General features: G+C 39.7%; 1 protein-coding gene across 1 annotated transcript in view; it reads right to left on the reverse strand.

The window, feature by feature from the left end:
• slc1a7b (solute carrier family 1 member 7b) overlaps positions 1-21,673 on the reverse strand; it is a 48,439-nt gene extending 26,766 nt beyond the window's left edge. The window contains exons 1-2 of the mRNA XM_069679507.1: positions 21,533-21,673; positions 981-1,060 (exon numbers count right to left, since the gene is read on the reverse strand). Coding sequence (XP_069535608.1) covers positions 981-1,060; positions 21,533-21,673 — 221 coding nt within the window. The remainder of the gene's footprint in view (positions 1-980; positions 1,061-21,532) is intronic.
• Positions 21,674-25,278: the final 3,605 nt, after the last annotated feature.

Below are 25,278 nucleotides of genomic sequence, written 5' to 3' on the forward strand. Positions count from 1 at the left end.
GTGTATTTTGATTTTATAGTTTGACTCATGTCCCATCTGTTTACATGGAGGAGGCGGGCTTTGTGACCTATACTGCAGCCATTCAGCAGGGGGCGCTCATGTTGTGTTTGCTTCACTTTTGGGGAGCTATCATGTCGTCCATCTTTTTATACAGTCTATGGTGCTGACAATCACAAACAAAACGTCAATTTAGGTTCATGAGCACAATTGTATATTTTAAAGAAAGCCAACACAGGAAGCCTTGTAAGTGTAGTAACTGTGAAACAGCACACGTGTAAAACCATGTGGGTTACTACACTTTATAATGGCAAAAAAAATAAAAAATATTTTTTATGCTTTTTGGTTGGCTTTTCGTATAGTTCAGCTCTGGTACATACAGCCTTCAGGAGATACTGCCATATGTTTGCCCTTAATGTAAGACAATTTCAAAGGCTCTAGCTTCTGGCTTCTTTATGTTACTAAACCACCTGTGAGCTGTGAATGGAAGCACAACAGCTCTTCGCAACGATTGGAACAGATTTAATTGTAGTTGAGCTTGAAGCACTGCAGACGGTTACCGACTTATACATCTTTTCCCCGGGTTAATGTAGCTGTATGCAGTCAATGCTTTTTCGGGATAGGCAATGTAGGTTTCAATCAAGTAGAGCACGCTATGATTAAATTTGTTTGACCTTCAAATGGTGATGGCTCTAATTGCATTGTAAACAAAAAACACTGCTTGGAATAAGTTGACCAATTTTCTGTGGTAACCTTCATCACTGGTTTGACAAAGTCAAATTGGATTTCAGTGTGAAAAATAACATCCAAAAGGCTTTCGATTGTAAAACTTCACAACTTACTCACGGCATACCAGCTCACACATTATAAATGAACACTTTCAGCATCCACACACAATATATCTGAGACTTCTAAAGTGTTAACCTATGAATGGGTTTAAGCTATTAAGGTTATCAGTCAGTGTGGGAGACAGAAGTCAGTACCTGGACACGACAAGCGGGAGAATCAGCATCTTCAGCATCCTCATCAGCAGCTCTCCAGGAAACTGGAAGTACTTTACCTCCTGCCAGGAAGACAGAAGAGAATTATGGTCACAGGTCATTTGCAACAGAGTATCACAACATTTTGTTAAATAATCAAAGGAATATGGAAAAAGTTGCATGCATGTACAAGAATTTTCCAATGTTTTTGTGAAATGATCATAACCGCCTCACAATGCAGTATGAGGTCGTAGAGTGATGCGTTCAAATAACATGCTCTATCACATGGCAGGACTTTCTGCCACATAGCTTTATCCTCTTTCACAGGGGCCTATCCAGACAGAGAGGGATGGCCACACTGGGGAACTGGCTTATGCAGGGGCGACATGAAGTATGAGTGTGCTAACTGCCAGGCATGGTTAGGATGCACTGTGGACGCTGACTATAAGAAGACTGACTGCAACTTTATTAACAGGGTAGGTAGGGTGAACATCCTCCTTTTCACAATAAACACATTTCTGATTACAAATGACCCATGGCTCTGTGAAGAAAGAGTGAGGCTAAATCATATCTTTGGGGAAGTCCGAAGTCAAATCCACTTGTTTTGAGGAGGTCAATGAGGCACTGACTGTTTTACTTCATCTCTTGATAACACTGTGAGCTTCACTGGCATGGTTTGTTATTTGTTACATTTCAGTGATAAATTAAAAGTTCAATGCTTAAAGGATAGGTCAACATTTTAATAAGTATATCTCGAAACATTCCTTACAATCCTCACTATATGTACAGAACATTTAAAGTACTGTTCATCTTTTAAATCAGTCCAAAGTTTCATAGAAACGTAAAGTACTTCCAAAGTTCATCCAAAACTAATATGAGACTTCACTCAAAAAGGTTTTATTCCAATGTTACTGGTTCAAGATTTACTGCCCCCTCACTGCAGCTCTGTAAGGAAACACTGGATGTAGAAACACAAGGAGAAAATGTGGTTCTTTTAAAGACAGTGTAAAGTACAAAAGTAGGCCTAGCTCTGCAGACACTCAATTCCTAACATGGAAACCATTTAAATCTTTTAATCCTCTCCTGTGTCACTTAGGGTCAGAATTAAATACACATAAACATATTGTAGCAATGCCTGTAAATTGCCTGTAAAACACAGTAATATGGTACTGTGACTTTAAAATGATCGTATTTAAACAAAGACGTATATGCATACTGACACATCATGTGCACCAGCATGGAGGCGCTGTTTTCTGAACAAGTCTGCAACTTTTTACTTCAAAGAGAGTCCATGAAACTAGTTCAGAGCAGTTTCCATGTTTTCCCCAGTCTGGCTAATTTGTATTTTTAATTTCCCTTTAAAGGGATTTCAGTATTTCCACACAGTAGAAGTTAGCCTTCATGTTTGTTTGTTTGTTTGTTTGTTTGTAACAAACTCAGCTTTGGACATCAAAAGTCAGACTGAAGCTGGATTTATACGTGTAGAGGGATTATGTGCAGAAGCTAATGTGCACACCACAAATACATGGCTATGAAGATACCACATAGCGACCAGAGGAACTGTGTTCCCTCTTGGCTGCCTATTTTTTCTCTGACTCTTTGTTGCCACTCAGGTTTAAAAGACCTGGATCAAAGAGCTAAAAAGCTTGGCCTTAAGATGTAGTTTACCCGTTTGAAGTTGATATGGCTCCTGTGTCAGCAAACTTTAACACATCCAGCATACACACAGAGCAACTTTGGCACTTATTTGGAGTTTCTGGCTCTCTGCCAAAATGTGAGTGCAATATTCATTATCCCTCAAGCTCAAATCTAGCTTCTTCTCACACTTGAAGCAAACAGTCTCTTAAGCTTTCAAAGCCTCCAGCACCTCAACAAGCTAGTCACTAACTTTGTCTGCCATTTGATGCTGGGCATGTAGCAAAAGGTGTCTGCTGCTAGAAACTGTAAAATGTAGCTCTCGGCCAAAATACATGGTGAAAATTAAGAGTCCTATTGATCTCTGACAGTAATATTAACATCTCTTACTGTAGTAAAAGTCACAGACATGGAGAGTAAAGTAGGTCAACACTTCCGGTATGCTTTTTCAAAGTAAAATCTGGAATTCTGACTCCCCTCGTTTGTACACAATGCTTTTATTTTGAAGTGTTTCCCGGGCCGTTGTTGTTGTTGTTGTTTTTATTTTATTTGTAACTTTTCCAGGAAGTGATTTGATCGATAAAGTCACTCACAGGCTCCTTATTGCAGTTCCTGCTTAATTTTCTTTGAAATAAAAACGTCTCCAGCAGGCCATAAGTATATGTTAGTACAAATAATAAATAAATAACAGATGTAACTCGGGTGCGATCTCCCCCTGTCTCCCCCTCGCTCGCTCTCTGTCTCTTCGTCTCGGCTCATACGGTTGTTTTTCGCTGTGTGTTAATTAAGGTCCCATTTCTAATGTAGATAAGATCGTTCAGTCAGTCGCGCTGAGACAAAATTGTTTAGGCCTTTGCCTTTATTAGGTAGGACGATGGATAGAGAAATGATGGAGGAGAGAGTGGGGATGACATGTAGCAAAGGGCAGAGGGGCTGCTGTGTCGATGACTGAGCCTCTATACGTGGGGCACACTCCTTAACTGCTGAGCTAACACAGCACCTCACTTCACTTGTTTGAAGTTTATTGGATGTACTATATTCATACTTAGACAACGCTCTTTTTTTAGATGCTGAAAGTAGTTAAACATAACTAATGTGTGACTGCCTTTTTGTAAGATTTAAGAAAACATGATTTAGGCCAAATTAATGGGGAATAATAATCACACAATGTTGACTTGTTGTGTCACATGGGACCCAAACAGCAGTCACCTGTGTGAAAGACAAAGAGGCGTGCAGCAGAAAGCTTAAAGGCTGCTGGGGCCAGTAATTCATCCCATAATACATTTGTGCTCACTGACACATCAATGCTTTCATGTATCAAGCACAAAATATACATCCCATTGAAATATGTTTTTTGTGCTGACTGACACAAAAAAAGGAAAATACGCATCAATATAAATAATTGTATATTTTTTCGGAACTGTTTCACAAACTGCTGCAAAACAGAGTTGGCTATAAATGTTTGCAGTTCAGCTGATAAGTTTTATTTTTTCATAATATAATATTTAAGGAACTTTACATTATAATAAATTGTGTTGTATTTTATATAAAGACGTGCAAAAAAAATGCTTCATCGTTATTGTTGTGCATATCACAAAAATATTGTACACTTGCATCAAAGTGTACAAGTTATATTTAGATTATATTTTTGTTACAGCTTAGCTTGGTATGAACGGATTCACCTTTGGGTCTCTCATATGCAGCTCAGGACAGTACTGTAAGAGGAAGGTCATCTTTGCATGGTTCGCATACATACTTTGGCCTGAAAAAGCTCACCTTGTCGTGTTTTTAGAGGAAATGTTGGATTTTGTTTTAATCAGAAAGAAGACTCATAGTTAGTAAAAAGCCTGCAATCTTTAAACAGAAGAATAAAAGACATCCTGGTGCATGTGTTAGAGAGCTTGAATTCAAAGTGTTGCCCTGGGTATAAGTGTAAAACCATGAATGAAAAGCACAAATGCACCACATTATTGTGTGATGTATCTGTCAGTTGGCCTGTTTTAAGGCATGAAATCCTATGTGAAAACTAGACTTTGATGTTTATTCCAGTCACAGTTTGCGTTGGTGGAAGAAATGTTTTCAACAAATGGTTTTGTGTTTTACTTCCAAAAGAAGAAAGTAGAAGGTTGAAGATAAAGAGGGGAGTCCACCTAAAACCAGACATGAAAATCTTACTTGGAAATAATGGGAGAAAAGCCATAAAATGTCACAGATAAGACTCCAGTGACACATTTCCAAGGCCCGGGAGTTTTGGGTGACAGTTTGGCAGAAGTCCGCAGATCTCACAGGCTTTCTGTGTGTTTGTTTCAGTGTCCACCGGGCTTAGCACTGGCTTCCATCCAGAGCAACAGTGGACAGCTGTTCTCCATCGGCCGTGCTGTTCCATCCAGCCAGGCCTCATATCCCCACTCTGTCAAAATGAACTTGGCAGGGTATCAAGAGTTTGAAAAAGCCTCTTTCCTCCCAAGTCATCTCTGCGGCTACAGTGCAGTTAGTAAATCTCCCACAGGAGTCACTGTTTGATGATCCTGCACTCTGAAATGTAATTGCCGTTGACACACATGTCAACAGTTCATGTGGGGAAGGAGGTGTGGGTGATAGTCGACATATTAAGGGGCTGAATGTACCACATAATGTAAATGGCAATTAAAAACACCAAAGAGACAGCACTCAAGCTAATAATTACAATAAGTTGATTGGGTAGTTGAGTCGAAATTAATCCAGCGTCTGTACACTGAGAAACGCACATGTTGCAGCCTTGACAACCAACTGTCAACCCTCAATTTTATCTTTGTTTTTGCATGACTTTCAAATGGGGCGGCAGCAAATTGGTGCAGTGGTTGGCCCTCACAGCAAGAAGGTTGGGGGGGGCTTTCTGTGTAGAGTTTGCATGTTCTCCCTGTGCATGTGTAGGTTCCCTCTGGGTGCTTCCTCCAACAGTCTAAAGACATGCTTGTTAGATTCACTGATGACTTTAAAACTTCCCGTGGGTGTGAATGTGAGCATTAATGGAGCAATTTACCCCTTGTAAAAAACCACTGTCAGTCAAAGCTGGTGTTCTCTGTAATCGATAGAAGCAATAATATTTAAAATTGGCGCCATAGCTGTGTAGAAAGTTGTACAAACAGCTTGTGGTTTCATTACTACAACACCCAGTGTGCATTGCGCCCCAGAGGGAGGAACGACCCAGCGAGCAACACTGGAGACAAATACTACCGTTTTCAAGTCAAGGACATTGATCCCTGCAGGCAATGGGTCACAGCAGTACAGAATCCGAAATGCGACGAGAATATACGAGTGGATCGTCTAAAAAATCTTCTGTTCTGCATTCCAGACCTGCAGTTTTGAACGAGACATGACATCGGAGGCGTGCGTTCTAGTTTGAGGAAGTGTATATTAGCAAGCTCCCTGGCCTCTGCCAGAAGACGTGTTTTACGTAGTCTGCCAGAGGTTTTTCAGGGCCCATTGGAGAAGCAGATAGCGTCCTCCAATGGCACAGGGCCAAACTGCATTTTTTTCTACCATAATCGCATCAGCTCCCTGTAATAGCTTGATAGGACTGAGATTGAAAATCGGCAAACTGGCCCTTTAAATGTTGCCTGTTTCTCTATGTGTCAGCCCTGTGATTGACTAGCGATCAGTCCAGGGTGTACGATGCCTCTCGCTCAATGACAGCTGGGATCAGCTCCAGCCCCCCCGCAACCTATAAATGGTAAATTGATTACTTTTATATAGTACCTTTCTAGTCTTCCGACCACTCAAAGCGCTTTTACATTACATGTCAGCATTTAACCTTTCACACACACCTTCATACACTAATTTGTTTTGCCAAAGGACACCTCCACATGTAAGCAAGAGGAGCTGACCTCTGAGCCAACAGGATTAGCAGTATAGGTATGCATGGATTGATGGATGACTCCCAACTGTGATGAAATTCACAAAAACCAAACAATACTTGTAAAGCTGTTGCAGAACAATCACTGATCAGCAGACTCACCAGCCAACCCTGTCTCTCAACCATGAAATTACCTTTTTATACATCTAATTTGCAACTCTAAATACCTTACTGGGGAAATGTGTTTTTACACTGACAACATCTTTCACTTGGACTCTATAATTACTGTACAATATCTGCTTGCAGGATTAACATTTTTGTGTTTATGCACTTTTCACCCACAATTGAACCCTGACCAGCCCCTTACAACTACTTTCTGGTACAAAATACTTAGCACTTAATTCATTTATAAAATGCTGCTAATGGGAATAATCATTCAGCACAAAATACAACCATATCTGTCATTTCTACGAAACAGGTTAGCATGACCACCTGTGAAATCTTTTAGGTGTAATTTGCTCCATGTTATACATGTCATATAAAAATCACCTGAGGTGATTTTAACCCATTATTATCCTTCTGAATGTAATACTGATGAGTGACAAAGCAATGTATCGAACTAGAAAAAAGATTGACTATGTTCATAATTATTCTGAAAGCCTGTCACAGCTGTCATGGAGTCGGAGTCCATTGAAGCACTTTACGGCTGTTCAAATGTTTTCAGTTTCACGGTGAAAACTTTAGTTAGCTAAAAGCTAAAGCTAAAATAGGAAGTGATAAAGCACAAGCTTAAAACACAACAAAGCACTGGTCAGAAACAGATCTTGATTATGACCTCTGTCGTTCTCAATATAATATGACTACTTTATACATGAAAAACATTGCAAGATGTGGCTGTGTGCAGACAAGGAGACCACAGGCTTAACTGTAAAAAACCTAGCTAACAACAGAAACGACATGTAAGCCTTGAGACTGGTTTCATCTTGCTGTGTGCTTGTCAATTAATCATTAATAGCTTTTACAACAAAGTACTTCAACTGAAATATCAAGCAGTGTTTCAAAAAGGAATATTTTCTTTGTTCCTCTTTCAACTTTCATTTGCTTCCATATTAAAGGCAAAGCAAAGAAAAAGAGCCGCAACCAGCCTGACTGCTGTAGTCGAAAGGCAGAGGCCAAAAAAGTACCCCATAGCTGCTTTAAAGTATCTATATTTAATTATTTAATATCAAAAATCACTGCTTGTATGTTAGAATCTGTTCGTAGTGATAAACCCACAGAGACACTGCTGTTCCACTCAGCTCTAGGAAGTTTAAATGCAACTTTTGACTAATTGTTTCTGTTTTACAGCCTTTAAACTTTACAGTTTAAATTCACTCTTACCAATTTCATATTATAGTTTTTGGCCAAAACAGGCAGCTGTCTCTAGCTACAGAGTTAGAAGTTTCCGTTGGGAAGTGGAGGAGACCAAAATCGAGGTAAAAGGAGAATGAGTATTGGATATTCCTTGGGGGAGCAAATATCTGCTGGATGTGTAAATGTAGGCTAAAGTTAACATCTACGTATGGTGATAGCTGTATAAGTCGGTGTTAGTTTCACAGTTTGACTCTGCAGCTCTAAGTGTCCAGAAAAAACGTTATTGTCAGACTTAACACACCGCTGGAAAGTGAGACAAAAGTCCAGGGAACTTGTAAATCAGACAATTTCCAGTGTATTTATTCATGGTTATGTTTGTAGAACAACTGGACCTTAACGGTAAGAATAACGTAATGATCTCAGCATTTTCTAGAACTGATTGCAGAGAGCTTAAAGCCTTTCGTTGGAACGTCAGTGAGTGTAAATCAGAGTGGAGGAGCCACATTTAGACTCTGATAACACTCTCTTGTAGAATTCAATCAGTGATGGCAAACTCTGGGCACAGATTACATGTTTCTTCCTGTCAAACTGAATGAGTGATGATGACAGGAAATGAAAATAACGTGAGGGCTGGGACAAATCGAATTGGGAAGTTATTTTTTGTGTTACACCTGCATCTTGTACACTTAAAAGGATGTCCATAACAATTCTGTACCTAAGGACAAATTTAGATCAAATCTAGAAGAGCAGCTACTGCGGTTGCAGAGATAGGATGGACATCTAAGATACAGGTTTTGTTGTCTGCACATCTCTCAGATCTCTCTGCACTGGCTTAAGAACAGTCAGTGCCACCACTCCCAGCCAAGGTCGAAATCTAAATCCAATGCAAATTTTGGGATGATATGAGGACAGCACTTAACAACGCATTACCAATCGAGTGAGCACATTGTACAGAATGAATACTTCAATACCAGCCATATAATACATTGCGTACATTGCCTTTGCTGCCAGGTAGCAGTAGAGGACACAAGTCTTTGCTATGAAGTCCCCCAGTTGAGGCCAAAGACTCCCAGGGCAAGTCCAACTCTTACTCTCTTATTTGTGTTGTCATGGAATTAGAAACAATAGCAACAATAGATTCTCTGATCACACATTTTTCTTGAAAACATACAGACAGGAAATAAATTAAAGGAATGACCCGAATGCCCTCCTAACCTACAGTAAGGATATGTGGTGGTTCTGAATTGAAGCTGAAGGGGGGATTTTAGCGGCACGTTTAGGGTCCAATTAGATCAAAGGGTCCCTGCAAATATGTATAAGTTGTTCTGAGTGATCACCTTCATCCTATGATGATACAAACCCTGATTGGAACTGTGTTTGTAGGATGATATTACCATAGGGCACAAGGGGTCCCTGAATGGTTGGATGAGTGTAAAAACGATGTAAATCATGCGCAATGTTCTCTATGAACACAAGTGAACACCTATGGGAGATTTTTGACCAAAGTTTTAGACAGCAATCTCCAGCAACTTCATCAAAACACCTAATGGGGGAATATCTAATGGTAGAACCGTGTCAATCCTCCCGAAGAGTTTGTATAGACTTCAAGAGTCAGTGGGACACATTGAAGCTGATCTTGTAGCACTTTCAGGCCCAAAACCTTACTAGGGTTGAGTGGTGGTGGGCAATGTAAAAAAAATGATCTGCAAAAACTTCAAAACAAGAGCCAATCCAAAGAAAAAAGGAAGTTGAGATAAACTGCCAAAGAGAATAAAACTTATATATCTCTGAGATGGCTACTTTACTCTTATTCTTCTAATTTGTGTCTTTTCAAACTAGGTTGCCTCTGTGGATAAAATGTGCTTTTTGAAATAGCTGGGCAGCATGCAACTGTCACCAAGACTCTTAAAGGGCAAGTTCAGTTCGGTTTTTCAACCTTAGTCCTATCATGGAGAGCTAATGCCATTATGGTAGAATGAAATGCAATTTCTGTCTGTGCCTTTGGAGGACGCTATCCGCTTCTCCAATGGGACCTGGAAAACCTCCACCGGACTACATTAAAAAGCATCAGGGAGCTTGCTAAACTACACTTCCTCAATCTAGGACGCCCGCCTCTGATGTCATGTCAATCGTGAGTTTTGAAATGTAGACTGCAGACCTGAATATTTTTTAGACGATCCACCGGTATATTCTCATCGTATTTTGGATTCTGTACCGCTCTGAACCATTGCTGCAGCGAAGCGGTAGTATTTCACTCCAGCGTCTCTCACTGCTGAGATACCAGTATCTGCTGATTAATAAAGTTGCGTATTGTATAGATGGAAGTGAGTGTGAGGTTGTGCAGATCAGCAGAGATAGGAGGACGGTGGATTGAGGCGGGTGCATAATGACAGCTAAAGAGCTTTTCTGTTGGGCATTAAGCAGAGAGAGCTTAGTTTGCTGTGTAAGAGCAGGATCAGCACTCACATACAGCCTGCAGAGAAGGGCTGTCTCTGCTCTGTCATCTTGCACCCATGTATGGGTCAGTGTCAGTTTGTATGCTAGCTTTAGCACTGTTCTCTACTTGTGCCTCTGTGTCTCTTTGCTCCAATGTAGTGGTCACAGTGGCCACTGATACATGGTTAGATAAATGTTACAGAGACTCACTGTAATCATAATGGAAAATACATTCAGAAAGCACAGAAGCGTCTTTTTAATATTATACATGTACTAAGGGAGCTTTCTGTAATGATTTAGAATATAAACCTGGAGATATGACACATTTCTCTTTGAAGTGATAAGATAATAGCAAACGCTAAGGAAAAGAGGAACATTAGCATAAAAATAATAATGGAAAGAACTAATTTAGTCAGTGAACCGTCTCCAAATGTCACCAATATTAATCTTAAATTTGCTAGTGTCATCCACCTTAAACTACTGCTCACACCAGGCACTGAACACCCCGAGTGTGTTGAATTGAGCAGTGGAGCTCGTCATTCATATGTTTTTACTTGTAAGTGGAAGAAAGTGTTATTTCTTCCTTCACAACTTGCACAGTCTGGCTGAAGAAGCTTCCAATGAATAGACAGCGGTATTCTAGCTTAAATCACACCACTAATACTGCTGCTGCTGCCGCTGCTTATGTAATCTGTGCTATAAATCTCTGACAGACCTCATACTTCCCATGCAGCACCACAAAGGCAACACCGTGTGCTTCAGGTGGAGGCTACCCTCACTGAATAAACAAACAGATGGAGTGCATGCTTTCAATACTCTAGGGGTTTGGCCCTAGCTTCCTCTGTGTTTAATACACCTGCAAAAGCAGCTAAAAACCAAACCTCTATATATAATACTGATTTATTTTCAGCAGTAAATGTCTTTCTAATTCTATGACAGAGCAAACCATGAGATGCAGATGTGTTGTAGTTTAATGTCAATTCCAAGAAGCATTTGCTTACAAATACTGCACACCAGCAATGATGATCACTGTCACATTCTTGGAGGACTGATAAATATGACAGAAGAGCAAACTGAAGGCCACAAACATTGGCTCGTCAAGAAACGGTCAAAATTCGTACTCGTAACGCATAGCTCGTACTTGTAACTTCAGGTTCGTATTTGCATATAGGAAATTTGTGTGTCCGTAACTCAAGCTCGAATAAATTCTAAGTCTACAAACACAAATTGTTTCTACAACTACAAAAAGGTTTGACACACTTGCAAATGTTATCTGCGAGCACAAAATATTTCTCCACCTGTAAAACATATTTACGCACTAACAATTTTTTTTTTTACTTACACACAAAAACATGACATTCTTTTACAAGCTCAAAATCTTTTTGACTGTTATTTGACTCCATGTAAAAAAAGAATGCAGTCATCCACTTATGGCTGCCAGATGGCTAACATTGCTAACAGAGCTGAGGGATTTGTGCAGCACATAGACGCTTTTTAACAACTTGACTTAGCCTCGGCCTGAAAAGTGAAGCCAGCAGGTAAGTACTAGTTCAAATGTGCAATTTCACTGGGTGCAAAACAAAGTCTGATTGTGTCTTTATAACATACACGTCATATTGTAAATCATGGTCCCATGTAGAGTAAAATAAATGATAAAGCAGGGAGTGCTTAAGGTTGATGCTACCTCACTGACATGGCATCCTCTCAATTTGGATAGAGATGTAGTCATGAGTATCTGTCCTATTTTCTGAGTATGATCGCTTTTGGTTCCAACAAAACGGGCTGGAAACGGCCAAAACAATAAAACTTAAAGCTTCAAAACAATCGTCACACTCTATTTATTACTTTTATATTACACCTTATATTGTACTATGTTTTACCTGACAACTCATATCATACTCTCATGTATCATACTGGTAAAAATGTTGCTGCTGTTACCCATACCATGTCACTTTATCTCATAACTGCCACTTAAACTTGTCGCTTACTCCTACTTGTATACCAGTTGTATATACCTCTTATTTTATTCTTCTTTTTATACTGTATTTACCTTCATGCTACTTTGTTTTTGTGCTGCTGCAGCACCCACATTTCTCCTCTTGGGATCAATAAAGAACAATCTTATCTCAGTCCACTAACCAGTGGATGGTATCACAGTATATGTCTACTTCTCACAGTTCTCACGTCTATGGTGCATCTGTGGGTTACAATTAGTCTCAATCTGACACTTGTGATGCCTGCCTCCACTTCATCATTTTCAAAAGATGCTCCTTCCATGGCAAGGTTAATGCATCAAAGGAAAGGTTTTGTCATAATGCTGCTACTAATGGCATACTTAAGCAATGCTTAATAACAACTTATTTCTGTAAATGTATCTCACTTGCAGACTGGCACTATTGGACCCAGTCAGCAGGAGAATAATGAATATGGCAGCCAACTAAAGGAGATTGATCAGATTTTATATGTCAGACATCTGGTAATTTTGTGGTGGTGCTAATCTGCAGTAATTGTAATTAACCTGCTCTCTCGTGCTGCCAAAGCCTCACTCATGAAAACTGTGGGATGCAGATAAGAGCTCAGAATAAATGGCAATCGGAACTTGAGTCACAATTATATTGTCAAATTAAATTTTCAGAAATTGTCCAGGTCACATAAGGATTAAAATAACACGAGCATAATAAAAAAAAAAAAGACGGTGGTCATAAACAGTGGGGGGGGGTTGCTGACATTCAAACACTTCTGCAGATTGGAACTAGTTCAACAGTACAATACCAGTGCATGCTGGTCGTTTAAGATAGCTAAACTAAATAAATACCACTAAGTCACTGTTCCTCCACAGGTCACAGCAGGTCCTCTGGTTGGTAAATTAGGTTCTGCTGGAGGGTGTCAATACTGTAAACACATAACGTGCGGTCGATATCTTTGCTCAGATAATGACTTTTTCTCACCTATTCCACAGGTACACACACCTCTCCTGCTTTCTATTACCAGCTTGATCATAATCCAAAGCATTTACTTGAATTATTAAATGTATTTTATTGGAACACAGAGAAATTCAACTTCTCTCAGAAAAAAGGATAAAACATGTTTTCCACTGAAACAGGAAAGAATATTTTTGACAATCATTTAGAAAAACCATTAATGCTTTTAGAGCAGCTCTAGTGCAGGCTGTATTTTTTTAGTTCCTCTCAGGGAATAAATACACAAATACATTCATTCTGGCAGCTGAAGGACAAAATCAATACAATTTTCCATGAAAAACATCTTACATCTGGTTATTTAGGTCCTCTTTAAGAAGTTTGGACTCGTTTTCTTATTAAACAGAGTGTTATTAATGAAAGACATGGGGGTTTGGAAGTTACATCCATCCATCCATCCATCCATCCATCCATCCATCCATCCATTAGCTATGCCCCTTATCCCGTCCAGGGTCATGAGGGGCTGTGTGCAACCATGTTTTCCTCATTTGCCCATTGGTCTATAAAGAAAGACTTAGGAATAATGGAGCGATGTAAGGACAGCATTTAAGGAGAAAAGAAACAATGAAGTATCATTTTAGGGAGCTGAGATGCCTTTTCCTCTGAAGTGCCACATGAAGCGGCGTTTGTTTCTGATAACGACTGTAGCTGATAACAACTAGATTAGCTGACGATCAGCTAAACCCTCCTGTTATGCTGCAGGTCAAACTGACCCTTTTTAAAGTTTGAAAATGTAGGACAAATAGTTTAAAGTATTTTTTCAGTATGAAAACTTCTTCTGCTGACCTTAATTGGTGTTAGCATTTCATGTATTTGCAACCCCCCTGCATGTTTATATCACACGGGTACTGTTTGGCTCAATTTGACCCGGCAGTGAAAGTGGAGGCTAAAAGGGGTCAAAGTGACAAATTTACACAATTTTTATCTTTGCAAATGTGAGACATAAGGTATGTCCTATTCCCTCCTATCATATTTCACCCCAATCACACACACACACCCGCATGCAGACATGTGCACATGCACGCACACACTTGGTCACAATAGTGAAATAGACGAGGATGTGTCTGAAGATGAAGACCATCTTGAGGTCTATTCTGATTCTGATTATTCTGATTCTGAACTGTCAGATGAGGAAATATCTATTCCTCTTCCTCCAAGCAAGACAATCATGTCAAAAAACTGTGAAATACAGTGAGTGGTCCTCGTCCCATTAAATATAAACGTCAGGGAACACTGTCTGCAAAAAACAGACAGACAGTGCGATGGGTCACCAGAATCACAGTGACTCTGTCACAGTCATCAAGTAAGCTTTTGGGCTCATCATTCCTAATTCAATACAGAAAATCCTGGTGATGTGGTTTCGGGGAGAAGTGGAAGGAACTGGATCCAAGCATTTACATGCGTATTTGGGGCTCCTCATACTGGCTGGGGTCTATGAGTCGAATGATGAATCGACAGCCAGCCTGTGGGATGCAGAAACAGGCGGGCTCAAGTTTCGAGCCACCATCTCTTTGGAGACTTTTCACATTTTCAGCATCTTCTCATTTGGCTTGATTTTAGTGAACAGGTCAATTTGACCCTGAACAGAAGAGGTGTCTTATCTTGATTTATCAACATCACCACATGAGGAAAAGAAAAAGAACATGAACATGTTCTGTAAAATGAATGTATTTTATTTATTAGGTTTATCCACTGTCCATAAAAAATAGTTTGAACATCGAGTGTATTATCTTGACGGGACCGTGATCTATGAAAGGTGAATAACACCATTGCAATAAATATTAATTGACTTGTTAGTAATGGAGTACAAACAATGTTTATTGGGATTTATTGGTTTCTGACAACTCTTGGATGATAAAACATGCAGCGAGTCACAATGACCCAGGAACATTATTGCTGTCCGTGACAAATGAACACAACAGGAGGGCTAAACAGCTGAATGTGTCTGCCCACTCATGCACTGTGCATACACAGCGGCAGAGCTGCAGTGTCTTCTCTCTGTAGCTTTTCACCTTTTAAACAAACACCTGTACATTTAGAACAACCTGCAGTCTATGTTTAAAATGTGCACCGTGTCCTGCTTCGAGCCACATTTCTCCTTGCACGATGCCTTTATATTATTTATTCATTGTCTGAGTCTATCAAACTCCCATACCTCTCAGAAAAATACTGTCTCTGACAAAACCATCAAACCTGAACTAGGAGTTCAATATAAAAGCCAGTCATTGAATTTACACATTTCTAACAAAGGAAACAAAAAACATCATTATAAACTTTGTAAAGGAAGAATTTATGGTAGAGGTGTTGTTGTTTTACAAGAAATTCACAATATGGATTTCCTTTCAGTCGATATCACACAACAATTACTCCCCTCTTCTTTTTGCTGAGATCAATGATAAAAACCGTCATTTCAGTTTTTTGTAACGAAAACTGAGGTGTAAAAAAGCTAAGATGAGAAAAGATGAGTGAAAATCCACAGGTCTCAGAATCATTGCTGGTTATTCATGAATGGCAAATTGCAATGATCTCTTCCTCTGAAACATAGACTGTATATATAGATGGACGACATGACAGCTCCCTAAAAGTGAAGCCAAAACATTTCATGCACCCCCTGCTGACTGGCTGCAGTATAGGTCATAAAGCCCGCCTCCTCCATGTTAACAGATGGGACATGGGTCAACCTATAAAATCAAAATAAACGCCAAATAAATTTTTCACAAACATGGTTTCTGTAATTATAGTTAGTTCTTATCATTTCTGTCCAAGTGTTTATTTTTCTGACATGTTTACTTTTAATTAGTTATTTCATGCTGTCAAAATGATGATTGACAGCTCTGTTGACAAATAGTCTAACACCTATCACGGGGGCTATTTTAGCATCACTACAATGGGAGCAGATGGAGACGCGTCGTCCATCTATATATACAGTCATTGCTCTGAAACTGTAAAAAAAAAACACAAAAAAAACCTAACCTGCAAAGACATGTCACAGCACATTTAACAATGAAGTCAGAGCGAGTGTTGCAGGAAACTTATGACATCTCTGTTTCTTATTTACTCAAGCACCTTTTTCTGCACCATGGTTTTTGCCTCTTTTTTGTGAGCTGCTGTAACAAGTACATTCCCCCTGTGCGGGATCAGTACAGTTTATCTTATCTTATCTTAGGGTTCATAAATAGAATTTAAAATGGTGCATATATATGCGATGATCAATATAAATGTGAGGCTAATAATTATCCTAATATATAATGTGCATCTCTACCTTTTACCCTCTCATTATTGACTAAATCATTCACTGTCCTCTTTTTGTAGGCAGCAGCACTCTTTAATAAATACAGCAGAGTTTTTATTCTGTCTCTAATTTCCAGCTGATTCCAGCTCCATCAGTCACTCTCTATTGGACCTGTGAGTCTCCTCACTGCTGAAACAGACAGACTGACAGACAAAATGCCTAAAAGCTGTTGTGAGTGAGGATGCAGTATTGAAAGGGTAAAGAACCCAGAGCTAGGTTTTTTAAAGCATCCAAACATAAAATCTGAGTCATTAACAAAAGTGGATAAAAGCTGTAAGACAGGAAGCAGGAAGAAAGAAAAACCATGGGGTCCTGACAGTAATTTTGCCAGACAGAATTCAGAGGGTGAAGATAAGCTATGCAAACAACAACAGGGGCGACTAGGGTCAACTATAGGCATCCCATGAGGGCACACTGTCTCACACGTAGTTGGTGTGGAGGCTTTTTTTTTGGATTGCCTCCCCCCTCCTGAGTACACCACTGCATAGGGTATTACAATATTCCCATGGTATAAACTGGTGTTTATAGAGAGTTACTGTGCCGAAATATTCGCCTCGCCGAAAAAATTCACGTTTGAATAAGAGCCGAATATTCGTCCTTCGCTTCCGGAATGGAGGAGAGGAAGCGGGGCTTATCTCCATGGTTACCAACGGCATCAGGAGAATCTCGATGTTGATAGGCTTTCACTTCACCACGTGATGCGAATTCGCTGAGGAAGTTCAGTTTTTTCAACTCACGTGAATTTGCGTCGCAATCATTCGCGTTACTCACGTCATGATCATTCGCGCCGCCCGACGTGAATTCGCGTCTACTTGTGTCATTGCATTGACATTGTATGGAATCTCGCCGCAGAATCATTTGGTTGCATATTATGGCACAGGTTTTTTCACCTGGGCATGCTTTCATAAGACATGTTGTGCTCTGTCTCTATCACCTACACTTGACCGTCGCCAAAGCCTGTCCGCTCCTGACCCTCAAACACAGAGGGATCTGCGCCTCCATAAATCATCTGATAACATAAAGGTCTGCGGCTCCTGTGTACCTCGGCAGGCATCACACTGACAGGCACTCTCATTTGATGCACAATCAGAGAAAGCATTTGTTTGATTGGATTGTAATCCTCTATTGCGGGAGTAAAGGCGTCACGGCTATATTTAGGCCTGTTTGAGAATATGACAGAGCTTAAGTGAGGCGGGCGATGGGAAGGAAAACGATGCATTTTGTTTATGGAGATCTTTATATTGCAATGTACAGAAGCTGTGTATTTACTTTTTGTTTGTTAGTTTGTATTTAGCCTAAGTGTGTTCTATGCATCTTTTATAGATAAACATCACAAACAACCGCCACAAACACAAAGTACACTTCACTGCATGAAACACCAATTAGAGCCACTTTTAGCTTCTGTGTCGCTCATTTAAAGGTCAGATTGAATGAATCAGGTAAGACTCACCAATTAGGGCAAAGTCGTTTAGCATGTCAGAGTTGCGTTTGCTGACTGCAGGCACTAAGCCAATAAGAGCAGATGTTAATTGGAAACAGATCCTGAACTTGCCCCCCTAGTCTTCCTCCTAGACAGGTGTGTCATTCTGTATTATTTATGAAATACATTGTGAGACAGTGCAATGTGTGCAGTCCAAGGAGGTCGACATTGTAACTGTAAAACAACTGGCTTATTATGAGAATGTGCCACATGGATGTTGCACAGTTTTATCTTGCTCATGGTTTTTTATTATTATGACATAGAATCAGAAAAGAAAGTAAATAACTTTAGCTAAAAAATTATAACTGAGCAACTGCATCTTTTATTTGTAGGATAAACATTTGTATTAAAACTAAAACAAAGTTGACAAGGTGTAGTCATATTATAGTTATTCCTATTACTTTATTGCTTAGCATGCTGCAAACAGCTGTTTTTATGAAAAAAAAATGTATTTCACTCGCAAGTTTCTTATGGTAGCAAAATCACGATTTTAACGTTAAGTTAAAGTTAATTTGAAGTTATCTTTAGGCTACAGCTGTCTGGTCTGTCAAACCAAGAGGACATCTTCAAAAGTTAGATGTTTTAGTACAAAATTCCCTCTCACTGTTTTCATTTTGTACATTATCACAATGATACCCTGCCAAAAACTTCACAATCCGGCCCATCTTTAAGTATACTCTGTCACTGTGGTTTAAAAGTCATCTGGAAGAGAGTTGAAGCTTATTATTAAAAGGTAGCTAATTACAGTTCAGTATATCGTTTCTACCTTTATTTTTCTTGAAGGGATGCTACTGCTTTAAAGTGCAGATTAACTTGGGAGGTCTGCACTGTGTAACATACTGAAAAGCTGACCACGCAGCCACTTTGGATTTTCTTTAGGAGAGGAATTTGTAAAATCCAATCTTAAACTCCCAACAGACCAACTAATGAAAAGCTCAATTCAACCATTTCTTCTTTATTTTTATTAACCACCGTAACAACAAAAAAAGTAATTTCCCCTTCTTATAGAAATCTATACTCCATTAACTGTGGTAATGTCAACAGTAATAAGGAGCTGTGGGACTTGGAGGTTGAACTTGATGCCTGTGTGGTTAGATGCTTCTGAATCTGCTAAGAAAACATTTGCATGTAATAGACTGTGAGTGCTCTGTACTTGCTCTTTCTCTCAGACTGCAGTGCACTCCTCATCAAATTAATACCCAGTTCTCTTCCCTCTGTGTGTACACAAAGAAGAACATTTTATCATTGTATCTGGCAATGCCTCTTTACATCCAGATGCTGGAAGAGAAATGACAACCTCTTTTATTTTGCAATCCCTTTAAGTGGATCTTGTTGGCATACAGTAGAGAGTTCACCTGCACTTTGTTTTCAAAAGTAAGTGATAAATACCACTTTTATAGATTTTTTTGAGTGCATTGTTTCAAAGAAAAATTTAATTTGTATATATTATTGCCACCCATGTTTGTTGAAGCCACCTCTGGGCCACAGCAAAAGTCCAAATATCTGCAGTTCCTCAAGTGGCCACTGGAGGCTGGCTACAAAACTGAGTCACTTCCCAGTGTTCCGCGTTAAACTACCCAACTTTACAGAAGAATTAAACTTTCGTACAGCAGCGTACGAAAAACTATTTTGTTCTCTACAGCTAATTTTTCCTATTCATGACAATGACTATATATACAGTATATAGGTGGACGACGCGTCTCCATCTGCTCTCATTGTACGAAATTGATGCCAAAATAGGAGCTGCCATCTTGCGATGGTGACGTCATTTGGAGCCAGAGTTGCGCAGTAGAGATCGGTGGGTGGAGCCGCTGTATCCACCGCCGCTAACCAAAACACACACTTAGTGAAAAAAACAGCAAGGATCAGCAAGGAACAGCGGAACAGCGTCTTGTGTTGGTCTGAAGCAGACGTTTACAGATATGGGCACTTCAATGACTCTTGCCGTTCCTCCTCCACTCTGCTAATCCGGAACAGATTGGCTGCAGGAGCCGTATTTGTCAACAGAGCTGTCAATCATCCTTTTTACAGCATCAAATAACTAATTAAGAATAAACTTCAGAAAAAGGAACACTTGGAAGTAAATCAGGATGATAAGAACTAACTGTCATGACAGGCGTGTATTTTGATTTCATAGTTTGACTCATGTTCCATTAACATGGAGGAGGCAGGCTTTATGACCTATACTGCAGCCAGTCAGCAGGGGGCGCTCAGAATGTTTTGGCTTCACTTTTAGGGTGCTGTCATGATGTCCATCATTTTATACAGTCTATGATTCATGACTACATTTGGAGCATTTCTCATGCAAATATCAGTCAAATAATATGGCTATCTGTACTAACAGACTGTCCGAGAAATCTTTATTTTATTTATATATGAACAGATTTGCAGGTATTTGTCCCTTTACTGACCATACCTAGCTTGTAGCAGCTACTGCAATAGAGTAAGGATGGTTGATGACTTTTCCCGTAGATAAGATGCAACAGTCAAACTGGAAAGCTCAAGGCTACGAAACAGAAATCAACAGTTAATGGCTGATGTCAGAGCGACAACGTCCACTTCCTATATACATTCTTTGATATTAACTGTATGATATATTCTTATTGTGTAATTTGGCAATACCTATGTTGTCTGGTTATTTGTTTTATTGGGTAAAATATCTATGAAATGTTGTACGTAAAAACAAAACGATGGCCAAAGTAATGTTTGTTGATGGATTGCCTACATTTCTGTGATGGAAGAAATCGTTTGCTAAAGTAAAAGCTCAAATGCATCAATTTAAAAATACTCTGTCCTGTCCTGCATAAATAAAATGTCAAGTAAAATAAAGGTACTATTTCTGAAGACTAATGTCCCTGTGACTGAAATATTTCAACATGTGTCACTGTCAGACAATTCCTGATGCATCAATGCTTCGTTTTATTAACGATTATAATGAATGCAGTTTTATCAACAGTTAGCTACTTAATCCAGCTGTTCCAAACTGAGGGTTATCTGAGGGGTCATGAAACAAAAGTTAACACAAATTTCTTTGTGTGTAAAATATTGGATCATTTGACCTATTTGGGCCCCTGGAATGGGACAAGGGGCCCTAACCATAACTGGCTGAATTAGGTTACATTCTTCATGTGTACTGAGAATATATTGGTAGCTGTTGAATAAATACAGTTGTGTAAAAAGTCTCGGAAAATAAAGTGCCTCAACATTTTACCCACAATCAGTACTTGAGTAAATATTGTTGGCTGCTTTTCATCACTGGAACATTTGAATACAAAATGATATCCCACAAAAATAAACTGGATACATGAGATCTATTACAGGGCTTTATAGTGTAAAATATCAGTAAGAAAACTGATGTCAGCACTGTTGTGTAGTTTAGTGTTTGTGTTAAATTGTGAATAAAATGGCAGTGAAGTGAGAGAATAAATGATGAGAAACAGAGTGATGCTCCACAGACAATCAAGGCACAAGGAAAAGACTCCCGCCCCAACTCCATCTTCTGCCTGCATGACGTCACACTGGGTCAAAGGGAGGAGACAGACTGACCTGCTCTGTGAGCCGTCGTGTCCTCAGGAAGAATCCCAAAAGACACCCAATGACCACGGCCAGCACCGACATGATGAGGAGCCCATTCTGTTTGCAGACGTTCTTCACCCTCATCCACACTGCGTCCAAAGCCACGGCCATCGTGAGTCACCTGTCCTCCGTCCTACCAGCAACCCATAAATGTGCCCAACCCAAAGCCTCAAATCCAGGTGTGAGGATGAAAACAAATGACAAAAAAATGATGGTTGATGAAAAAATCCAGGGCTGGATGGGATGCTGTTTGAAATATCCAATCCACCACGATATTTAAAGCTCCCTCAGGCTCAGCATCCCCTCGTCCTCTCGCTGCGGCAATCTGCACTAAGCTAAGAAGATCCTCTCACTTTCCAGGCATCCCCTCCCAACCTGCTCCACCCATCAGCGGCCCCGTGTGTGCTGACAGGCCGCCAGGGGGGTGGAACAGCTGGCGATCGTGTGCCCGGGGGTTAAACATCACCAATCCTGTTAGTGCCCTGCTGTATTAACCCGTATGTTGTCTTTGTACTCTGTACACTCCCCTTGTCCTACGGATCACAAATGGCCTTCGCTCACCCCCCCACAATAAAGCAGCTTATTTGAATTTTAAAACCCAAATCTTTTTTGCATGTAGAAACAATCTGTCATTCATCACAAACTTTAATCTGCGGTTTCAGTGCAGAAACACGGTATTTCATCAGTGGACGCCAATCGGTTGTATTCCAACGAACATCATACTTGTGTGTATTTATGTGTGTGTTTTGTGTATAACTGCAACAACTGGTAGGACAGCAAACAAGATGACCCATAAGAATGTCAAAGTAAAAGGACCGTTTGTGGCATTGTAACTGTATTAAAATCAGTGCATTTCCAATTCTATTGTCTTACAATAATTGTTAATAAAAAGAGTTTTCATCTTTTTTCATTGTGTTCATTGTTAAACTCGAAAAGATGGACAAAGCCAACCAAACCAAACCAAACCAAATCATTGTGCCCAGAGCATGGAGAGCGAGAAGGGAGAGAGAGAACCACACGCTGGGAAGGCCTGGTCTTAAATGCACCTGGGGAGACTGCCCAGGTACTCCCTGCAACACAGAAAAGAGGGAACACAGGCCGTCACATATCAAACCTGACATGTCAAGCTCTGGAGTAATTTAAAAAACAGTATCTATTAAAGCATCTTTCAAAGACATAATTATTAAAGATTACTGTAACTTATCTAAACTATTTTAACTGTTTTTATTATAATATCACACAACTGCATTTGAGTAGGCCTCATGATACGAATGCTATTTCATTCAGCTCATCTCATTAGAGGTTATGGGACGTGAGATGCCAAATTTATGCAAATTGACGATGTGAATAGAAAGAGAAGCAGCACTGGGTTTCTATTGGAGCCAAAAGCTAGAGAACTTTCTCCAGTTCATTTACTCCAATCCTGAGGATGACAGCTGTGAACCTCTCCTTAATGAAAATAACTTCATGATATTAAGAATTAAAGGAAAACCATTTGATTCAAATTTACCCTATAATGGCTGTTAAAATTGGAGGTCAAACAAAGCCTGGATTATGGAACACAAGTGCACACCTGGAGGCAGACACAGGTGTGCTGGCAGCTGACACTGGTACACTGAGTATCCTGAGTTATTTCACTGTCTAACTTCGATTGAGGAGGTTTCCAAGTGAGTAGTTGATTTCCTTTCCCTAATACTCAATGTCATGTTTTTTATTGACAATGGTATGTCTAATCTCTGTAGTTAATTCTGACATTATTATCTTTTAAAGTAGGGATGTATCTATGTAATGCTGTGATTTAGAATTGTGTGTTGATTTCTGCTTTTAGGTAGAATTACATGTATAGGCCTAATTTTCATTCGATTGTAGTTCTAAAACCACTTAACTACTCCTAATACATAATATACGAGTATAAGACTGGGTATCTTGCAAGGTCATTTTTATCAACACTAGATACATAGGTGCCTTTGTATTTGCGGTGGTTTGCATTACTTACAGTTCATTCAGGAGAGACCCGTAAATGAAGTATGGAAGAACATTTATTCTACAATAATGATGTGTTAATAAATCAGAAGTTTTTGGCGCTTGGACTCTAGGGGGAGACAAGGTGATTGAAGGCTGTCTGCCCTGAGCAGCTGCAGGATATATCCACCCTCGGAGTCCGGACACTGGTGGTGGAGGTGCTGGCTGATGATGTCATCTGAGGCTGATGAGATGATGAAGCTGACGATGATGAAGACTGGGCGGTGATGGGGAGGTGGAGAGTCCCATATAAGGACGGCATTAATGAACTGGAGGCTGAGAAAAGTCATATTTAAAAAGACAGCAACAATATGATCGGCTAACAACGAGAGTGTGCAGTTCTATTTGACAGATGTGACCAGGTGATGAGAACAGCTGATGAGATATGAACAATAGAACCAGCATGCACAATATAGTCTTCCTGACTGAACTTCATTTATTGAGTGTAACGTTAGTTTGGTTAGCGTTGCAAACTAGCAGGCTACTAGCGAGGTATATCCCTCTTCTCTACTTCAAAATATCAGTTTCACCAAAGCTCACCGCTGTGCGCTAACAATTGATACTAACAGCTTGCAAACTTCCTACTATCGCTTCACGTTCAGTTAGCAGCCGTTGTGTGTGCAGTAGCTAACTTATCCCAAACCATGCTTACTCTCTTCCCATTTCCCTGCTTCCTTTGTGGTGCTGGAGCTAGCGCGCACACTGGTTCTTTAGAGCATTTAACTTCACTATTAGCATGAGCAAAAAAAACACATCAAACTGCTTTTATTTTATGGAAACATCAAGACAAGGAAAAGACTTCAGAAGCTCAGACTGACTTTAATGGTCTAGAGGATAAGAGAGTGTTCCAACTCAGTGTAATCACTTTGAAAGTCGTTCGGTTTAAGGCTGGCATGAGCTGATTGATAAGAAAAGAGAATAAATGCTTTCAAATGGAACCGGCTGATTGCTTCTCCTTCAACCACTCAGCTCAAGTCAAGAGCACTAATTCATTTTGATATTCATTTATAATAGTAGTCATATTAAAATCTTATTCACTTCAGATGAACTCAGGAATAACCTCATCAGTAATTACCTACAACTGAATTTCTGTTACTCAAACTGTGCTGAGGGACTTCTGGTCCAACACTGAGACTGAATGTTAAACAGATGTTATTCAGTGTATTATTCAGTGTCCCTGCTGTATTTGTCAACCAACAACAACAAAAGTTTGACTTGTACACGTACACAAATTTAGTTCTTGACTTGTGTTTTAAATATTCTATGTAGCTTTCATTTAATAAAACCAACCCTCCCTCGCTAGGTCACCTCACAGAAATTTTAATATTAATGTGAATGTACAAAATATATGTAAATGCATTGACCTTGTCTGCATTCCTGAGAGGTAGATGGAACTCTGGCAAAAAAAAAAGAATGGTCAACGAAACTTTGTTTTGCTCATCATTTAGATTCCAGACACCACGTCGAAATCAGAGACCGTGCTGAGTATGAAAGTAGTGAAGACGTCTGGAGGAGACGGGGCGTCAAGGACAAAACATGCCATGTGCAGATTAGTTCTTCTTATAACATCTCCTTCCTGTCTGAAAAGATGATAAGTTCATGAATAATAAAGTCCACACTGTTGCACTTGACTCTCACTGAGCCCTGGCCCCTTTAACTATACTGCTTTGACTGTGAAAGTCCATCTGCTCAAA

The sequence above is a fragment of the Semicossyphus pulcher genome, unplaced genomic scaffold (assembly GCF_022749685.1).
Source record: "Semicossyphus pulcher isolate SPU_LCO1_2020_fin unplaced genomic scaffold, fSemPul1.0.p SCAF_4, whole genome shotgun sequence".
NCBI lineage: Eukaryota > Metazoa > Chordata > Actinopteri > Labriformes > Labridae > Semicossyphus > Semicossyphus pulcher.